Source organism: Podarcis tiliguerta, assembly GCF_965153285.1.
Source record: "Podarcis tiliguerta genome assembly, chromosome: 16".
NCBI lineage: Eukaryota > Metazoa > Chordata > Lepidosauria > Squamata > Lacertidae > Podarcis > Podarcis tiliguerta.
In genome coordinates, this window is record NC_139549.1 from 36,805,889 (window position 1) to 36,814,486 (window position 8,598).

General features: G+C 46.4%; 1 protein-coding gene across 2 annotated transcripts in view; it reads left to right on the top strand.

Moving 5' to 3' along the window:
- Window positions 1–7,381, top strand: part of LOC310666794 (transmembrane protein 132D-like) — a 453,449-nt gene extending 446,068 nt beyond the window's left edge. For both annotated transcript variants that reach the window (XM_083418173.1, XM_083418174.1), the window contains 2 exons: window positions 87–278; window positions 6,113–7,381. In XM_083418173.1, coding sequence (XP_083274299.1) covers window positions 87–278; window positions 6,113–7,297 — 1,377 coding nt within the window. In that variant the 3' untranslated portion in view covers window positions 7,298–7,381. The remainder of the gene's footprint in view (window positions 1–86; window positions 279–6,112) is intronic.
- The last annotated feature ends 1,217 nt before the right edge of the window (window positions 7,382–8,598 follow it).

Consider the following 8,598-nt stretch of genomic DNA (forward strand, 5'->3'; position numbering starts at 1 on the left):
TATACTTTTTTATATAAAAGAAAGGTTTTGAGATGTATGACTCTCCTTGTGGGTTCTGATAGGTTTGCCTCGGTTTTCCTGAACAGATTCTGTCTCCGCTTTCTGACGCCATCTTGGCTGAAAAGACTGTGACTGTCCTTGACGAGAAGGTGACTATTACTGACCTGGGGGTCCAACTGGTGACTGGGCTTTCCCTCTCCTTACAACTGAGCCCAGGAAGCAACAAGGCCATCTTTGCCACGGCGGTAGCACAGGAAATCCTCCAGGTGCCAAAACAGGTAGGAAGCCTCCTTTGCCTAGCGACAAGCCGCCATTTCTGAGGCCTACTGTACTTGGGCAATTCCCAGCCAGCCAAGCATATACCCTCCAAGTGGAGAGTCGAAGAATTTGGAAAGCCACCCAGGCTTTCTGATATGATCTCAGAATGTCCCTATTTCCCCCGCCAGTGCCAACTGCTGCCAAGCTCAGGGAGAAGGATGAGCTGGCACTTGTCCCAAGCAATGGTGGTGGTAGCAGCTGTGGCTGCAAGGGAGCAACCCATGGCCTCCGCTGCCAGCCTCCTCTCTTGGACAACTCATAGCAGCTGCTGGAGAGTCGGCAAGAAGGAGGAGCGGCTGCTGCCGCTGAGGCCCAGACTCACTTGACATGGCTGTTAGGATATTTCCGTTCCACCTTAAAAGGGAGCAGGATGTTTGTGTCACAGCCTGCACATTTCCTGTTTCACAGGATGTTTCTGTTGTGTCTTTGCTTTCGTTTCTCTCTCTCTGCGGAGACATCTGAAGCAGGCAGTCATGTTTTTCTTTGTTCTGATCAACGCTGAATAAACTTGTAAAACATGCTCTCCTGGGTGCATCTTTCGCTGTGCATTATCTGCTGATAGAGCGTGCATCAGTTCTGGAATGTGGCAAGCTATTTCTGGAGCTCCTGTCGCTAATTGCTGATACTGCATGTCTACGGGAGATCAATGGACGTCCGGAGATGACGTGGAGTTATGATGGACTTTGTCTCCCTGGCAGTATCCCAACAATGGCCGGTTCTGAGAGGCAGGCAGAGGACAGGGCTACCCTGGGCGGGAAGAAAGGAGGAGTAGAGCTGAGCGCAAGGAGTCTTGATAATAATAATAATTATTTATTTATTTTAAATGCTTTGTGCATTCACATCTAATCTTGCTCCTTTCTAAAATTTATTTATCAGTGTGTGTTTTTCTTTTTGTATATCTACCCAAGAATGCAATGAAATGGGGGGGGGGATTAAGCAGTTTTCTCCGAATGGGGGAGGGTGTATGTCCTGTTGGTGAAGTGGTTGTCAGACTTCAGGGAATCAGCTTCCTCCCCCCACCCCCCGGTGGCAGTAGATAAGAGATCAAATGATCTTTAATAATCATAGCAAGAGAACAAAGAACACATCTCATAGAAGTGGTGGTGCTCCCAATTAAGGGATGCTCCGCCCTCTGTCCCTATTAATCAACGTCACTCCTACGTCTTGTAATCTGAGCTTGTACCTCTGTGTTTTCTGTTCTGACACTTTCTGAGCTCTCCGTGACTCTGGAGAAGGGGGGTGGATGCTATCCAGAGACTGTGAATCTGTTAAGTCTCTCTCTCTTCTAGTGTTTCTTCTGCTAGCTGCTCCCCATCCAGTATTTCCCAGCTTCTGCCTTCTGAACTATGCCCCTCTGCAAACCACTGTTCCAAATCTATGCTGTCCTTCCTGCTCCTGGGAAGATTCAGGAGCAGGAGCAGGTGGCTCCCACCATTCCTCCTCAGCGCAGCCCTCCTCAGCACGGTCCCTGACAGTGGTGGCGGTACTCACCCTTCTTCTGATAGGAAATGCTCTGTGAGGGGGGCAGTGCAAAAATATGAATTCAAGGAGGGTCAGTTGCAGGGGAGTGAAAAATGTCCTTGTTTTCATCTGAGGAACGTTTGGAAGGCATGGAGGCTGGAGGAACCAACCTTGAGGCCCCAGATGTTGTTGGGCTATAACTTCCATCTTCTCTGGCTGCTGATCCTGCTAGCTAGGCATGATGGGAGTTGAGAAATAAAAGCTTATAACTTAGATAGAATTCCATTTCACCAAGACCACGCTGCGAAGCACCTGCCTCCCCTTTAAAATGGGGGTAGGGCTTGGGGCAAGCTGTGAGGGGAGAAGCAAGGACGGAGTTGAGGTGTAAAGGGGACTGATCAATTATGCAGGGCGGGGATTACCTGCCCCCCCCCCATATTTTATTCAAATTGGCCCCCCGGTAGGTAAGGTTGGCAAGCAGGATGAGCAGGGGCAGCTGCCTCCATCATTAGCAAAAGTAACATAAAAATGAGTTATATTGGGGGGGGGTGTAGGTTGGACAAAATTGCAAACAAATTTTACATTAGGAGAAAATCACATTAAAATGCTGGCGAATTTTCATGAGGACCTAAAAAATAATAAACTCAAAGTGAGGCAGCAATGTGCACAACTGAACTGATGCATGGAAAAATGAGAAACTGGGGGCAAACAAAATGGAGAGATTCTCCCATTCCTATTTACAGACTTCTTTTGTGTATGAGATTGGCTTTGTGTGCATTCATTCGGCCCAAGAACTACCAGTGGCTGACCCTCAAGTTATGTTCCACCCCCTGAAACCCTTTTATCAAAGCAAATACTGGGTAGAAGAATGAAGAATGAATGAAACTTTATTTGCGTCAGCAATCGGCCATAGCAACAAAAAACACTGTGATATGCACAGAACAAAATAAAAAGTTGATTATATAAAAAATAGAGTTTAGAGTTGAATCAACAATCAAATAGTGGACCTTATTCTGATTGCCCCAGCTAGAAACATTGCAACCTTTGCAGTCATCTGCTTCTCTTGATCTGCCAGGAGAAAAGACACTGTGGCAGTGGTTGGGCGACCTGGAATGGACAATAAAATGGACAATAAAAGAGGGGTGATAATCTCGTTCTTCAAGTCTTTGTAAAGTGTGCTCATGAGGAGGGCATGCGCCACTGATTCGGTGCTGCCATCTCTGCAAGGGCATATGCGTTTTTCATATGGAATCTGTTGGAGTTGTCCCTCTAGTACAGCCGAGGGCAATATATTCAATCTTGCTAGGATAAAAGCACGTCTATATTTTGGAGTTGCTAGGTTATACAGATAGGGTGCCAGAGAATCAAAGTAGGAGGATGGAAAATGGTCGTACCATGGGCAATATTTCCTTATTGTGGCCAAGTTGTTCTGATGCTCGATATCATTTAGGTGAATACTGGGTAAATTTCTTGCTCATTCATATGATGCTCATTCATCTCTCTTTCAGATGGTTTTGGTGGGGATGGGAAGAGGTAACCTAAGGCTGAGGCCTTGGTAGAGCACTCAGAATGAAGTTCTCCCCCTTCCCCAAGCACATTTTCTCTCTTTCTCTTTGTAGCGTTCAGCAATCAAGCGACACACGGCTAGAAAGCCAGGACAGGCAGTTCATCCTTTGCTGACCAGCAGAGCTAAAATCACTACCTTGAAATCAGCTCAAAAGGAGCAGGCTTGGGTGGCACTAAGCCCCCAGGCAGCTTGTGCATTTCACTTCCCAAGGAAATTGAGTCATATCCGAATCCATCCTTTCAGTGCAGTGGGGGCCAGGGGAAGAAATGAAACCAGGTGGCAGGCCAAAAACTAGAAAAGAGCTCAGGGAGCTTGTAAGCGATCCTTCCACTGTGTCCAAGGTCAATATTGGGTTTGCAAAGCAGTTGGCGAGGGGAAAGTGGGAGGGATGTTGAGCAGGCAGTAAGAGCCTCCACACAGTGTCAGCATTGTCAGGAACTTGTCAAGGTTTATCTATTTATTATCTAGGAAGGTGCCTTATACTGAATCTGACCTTTGGCCCATCTAGCTCAGCAGAGAGTAGCCCTTCAGGGTTTCAGACAGGAAGCCTAACTGGAGATGCTGAAGATTGAACCTGGGACTTTCTGCATGCCTGGAGGATGCTTTCCCCCTGAGCTCTGGTCCATCCCAATCTGGTCCACTGAGAGACTGGTTTTCTCCATAGATGGTCACAAAGTTATATACACAGCAGGACCAGTCCTGCCATTGGGCTGAGTGAGGTGACTGCCTCAGGCAGAATCTGCTGGGAGGCAGTGGTGCTGCTCAAATCCTCCTCCTCAGTTCCCTAACCATCCCCTTCTACTGGAGGGGAGAGCTGTGTGCCATGCACCTTGTCTTCCAGCTTTATAAGCACCCTGCTGATCTGCCTTTGCCATGCTCTGTTGCCAAGATTTGTTTCTGTACAGTGGTACCTCTGGTTACATACTTAATTCGTCCCGGAGGTCCGTTCTTAACCTGAAACTGTTCTTAACCTGAAGCACCACTTTAGCTAATGGGGCCTCCTGCTGCCGCCGCGCCGCCGCTGCACAATTTCTGTTCTCATCCTGAAGCAAAGTTCTTAACCCGAGGTACTATTTCTGCGTTAGCGAAATCTGTAACCTGAAGCGTATGTAACCCGAGGTACCACTGTATATGGAATGGTTGCATACGTGCGCCATTTTGTCCTTTGCCTCAGGAAGCAAATTGTCTTGGGCATGGCCCAAACAATTAAACAGCTCATCAATCAAGATAATATGGAGCTTAAAGCAAACCAAAAAAACTTAAATTCAGTAAACAGACATAATACAACTTGCAATTGCTCGGATTTCAACAGGGAGAGGGGCTTGTCTCATCTCAGCCAGGAGGGAGTTCCAGAAAATTGGGCTCACAGTCCTGAATGAACTGTTCCTGGTTGAAATGTGGAGAAGAACCATGTGAAGATAAAGGTGGTAAGCAAAGAAATAAAGATAGATAAAACAAGAACCCTGAACTTGGGCCAAGAGCTTTTAGCCCACTTTCAGTCCTGGGAGCCTCAGGACTCTGATGCTTTTCTTCCTGGCTAGCACTAGGTCCAAGGCCTGCATTCCATCATGTCCTGTGTGCTTTGCAATGAGACTTTATCTTTTATATAAAGTGGTTTTTAGAAATCATAAATATAATAAGTAATTACTTGTGCGCCCCCCCTCCCAGTTTGAATACAGAGCAGTAGTAAATGATCCAATCACCTGTGATGCTGTTTGACATGCAATTTATTAGTGTTTCAAAGCATGCACCAGAGACCTCAGGGGGGATATAAGTCTCTTACCACTTCTGTGGAAAACAAATCTTATTACCTATGACTATTTAAAACGTAGCCCTTGTTTTTCATAGAATTGAAATAAAAACGAATGGCTCGGTCTGGAATTAAATTTCCTCCATAGCTGCGTCTCCAGGCTGGAGAGATTGTTTCTTTGATCTGCTACTGAAGCACTTGGGGGGGGGGGCACTCAGGGATAGGGAAAGGGGTCTGCTCTATATTTCTCCACCGTGAACCAAAAAAGGAAAAGGAGGTTCAGTTTGCTCAGTGTGAGCTTTGTGATGACCCTGTGTGGCAGAACTTCTGGCCTGCAGGTCAATTTTGGCTTGCCAGTTGTGCCAGTTTGGGCCTGCAAGCTCAGTTTTCTGAAACCATACATACTTAGCAATCAGATGGTGTTACCCTGATGCTCAAGTGACGTCAGTGGTTGAGCCCCTGCTTTACATGCAGAAGGACCCAGGTCCTGGCATCTCCAGTTAAAAACATAGTTCTACTTCTTTCTGAGACCCTTAAGAAATTCTACCAGTTGGAGTGGACAATACTGAACTAGATAGAAACACCTGGCATAAGGCACCTTCCTGTAATAAGTCCTCAGCTTTTAATTAGATGGAAATCTATTTCTGTTTGAATTTCATTTCAAATGGTCTTTCTACAAATATATGTTGTCTTGATGTATGACCTCAGGAAAGCTTTCTGGTTCCTTCACAATAGCTTCTGCAGTAGCTACCTTTTGTTGGATTAAGTTCCATGGTTTAACTAAGTGTTGTGTGGAGAAGTACTTTCTCTGGTCTGTCCTGAATCTTCCAACATTCTGCTTCATTGGAGGTCCCCGAGTCCTAGTGTTATGAGATAGGAAGAAAAACTTTTCTCTCTTCCCACCATGAATAACTTGAAATGCCTCTTATGTTGTCTCCTTGTGTTATAGCAACCCTGTGGTTTTTAACTCTGATGGGTTTCTCAGAATGATGATGTTGTCATCATTTCCCTTACAGGAAGCTGCTATAAGTTGCTGGATCCAGTTCAGTGATGGGGCAGTCATGCCCTTGGACCTATATGACGTCAAGGACTTCTCTCTGGTGGCCACATCTGTAGATGAGAAGGTGGTCTCTATTCTCCAGAGCCCCAAATTCAAATGGCCCCTCGTCGTTGCTGAGTCAGAAGGCCAGGGACTGTTGGTGAAAGTGGAGATGGTGATCAGTGAATCATGCCAGAAATCTAAACGGAAGAGTGTCATGGCTGTCGGGACTGGGAACATCAAGGTCAAGTTTGGTCAAAATGATGCCAACCCCAACACCAGTGACAGCAAGCAGGTTGGGGCCGGCGTGCACTTGGAAAACCACACCAGCGACAGGCGTCAGAAGACAACCCTTCAGGAGAGGTCTCGACAAGATGGGCCTTATTACAGCTCATCGATGGGCCAGGAAGAAACCCGGGGGGCCAGCACACAAAAGTCAATTCTTAGTAAAAAGGAGGACCGCGAGAGCCTTCTAGATGATGACAGCCATATGCAAAACATCCCAATAGACTTCACCAGCTTGCCAGCACAGGTGGACTTGCCAATGAGCAATGGAGACCTGGAAGAGAATGACCTTGTGGAGACACCCAGGGGCCTAAGTGACTTAGAGATTGGGATGTATGCTTTGCTAGGTGTCTTTTGCTTGGCCATTCTAGTCTTCCTTATCAACTGCATCACCTTTGCTTTGAAGTATAGGCACAAGCAGGCTCCCTTTGAAGAGCAAGAAGGCCTGAGCCACTCTCATGACTGGGTAGGACTAAGCAATAGGACAGAACTGCTGGAGAACCACCTCAATTTTTCCACCCAGCAAGAGGAGTGCATCACGGCCATTGACCAAGGTATAGACTTGGAGGAGAGCAAGTACCTCCTGGATGCCAACACCCAGAAGAACCTCAACGGCCAAGTCTTCCGGTCCTCGGACCCCACTGCCACCCCCGAAGGGAAGGAGCAGAAGAGCGAACAGACCGCCTCGCCAACCTCCAAGCGGAAGCGAGTCAAGTTCACCACTTTCACCACCATCTCCTCCGATGGCGGGTGCCCTACCGTCAACTCTATCTTGACCAGCAGTGAGGATGATATCAAGTGGGTTTGTCAGGACATGGACCTGGGGGGATGTAAAGAACTAAGGAACTATATGGAACGGCTACATGAAAATGCATAACAGTACACTAGAAACCCTTTTGCTTTCTTTTTGTTTTCCACTCACCTTTCTGCCTTTAATTTGGCGAACTGGGACAAAACAAAAGACCTACAACCATTTGTGAACAATTAAAATGGTGGATGATTTGGTTTCAGTGGAACCCTGAGGAGCACTTTGAGTAAAGGTCCCAAGCAGCAACTGTTATCTGTGCTCAGTGGTTCTTTAAAAAAGATGTTTAGGAAATATTCTGATGGAAGGCAACTTACATGGGAAAATAAATTTTTTGAAAAAATAGCAAACAAGATTCCATTTTGTGGGGAGGTTGCACAGGAAACCAATACTAATCAGCAAACTCCAATGCAAAATCAGGTATTTTATATCATGCAATCTCATCTGGCCTGTAGTACAAACCTGACCTGCGAAGGCTTCTAATTTACCCCATAAGACCTTTTCCCCCATATGTGGCATCAGATGTGGGTCAAGCAGGCAGCATTCAGACATGGGGTTTATTGCGAGAGTTTTACTTGTTATAATGTCAGCCCTTCTGTCTTGATTTTTCTAACATTCCTTTTACATTGCAGTATCATGTTGTGTTTTGAAACTGTGGCTTTTTCATCAATATACCACCATGCTGTGCTAAATTTTAAATGATGGGAACTGAATGTCGGTATACTGCCCCAGATTCCATCAACACAAAATGCCCACAAGTCATCAGGGTTGCAAATGGATTGTTTTTTTGGAAGCAATTAACATGGAGGTGAGTGCGAAAGTTCTGCAACACCCCCTAGATTTCCAGGACTGGCTTTCATGTTGTGCGAAAGATCACATAAAAAGTGAAAAAAGAACAGGTAAGGAAACATCTGTGACGATGGAATAAAGAGCCAGCAGTAGGGATGTGGCTATGAATGCCTTAAAGTTTGCTCCTTGTTGTCCATTGGCTCTACAGCCCACCAGATGATGGGTGGCAAAGCCTTGGTCTTGGGCGTTTTAAAGTACAGTGAAGGGTTCTTTGCAATGATGCTTTGAAGTCCTGACTCTGGGACTTAAAAGTTCCCAATTGCGTGGCGAGTTCCCGCCTCTCCCAGTAGAAATAAAGACACAGGACACCATAAATTAGGTTAATGGGCGAAATAGGCCACAACTTTATTGATTACAGGAATGAGCGGTATTGGCTTAGGCATTGGTCATATCGACTATCCAGCTTCAGCCCAATTACATGAAGACCGGAAAGGGTTAACCACCAGGAGGGGGAGTCCTGCTGATGCACGTCAACTAGGAGCTCCCCCGGGGTCACTGCTCGGGGGCGTGCCTTAGGCACACAC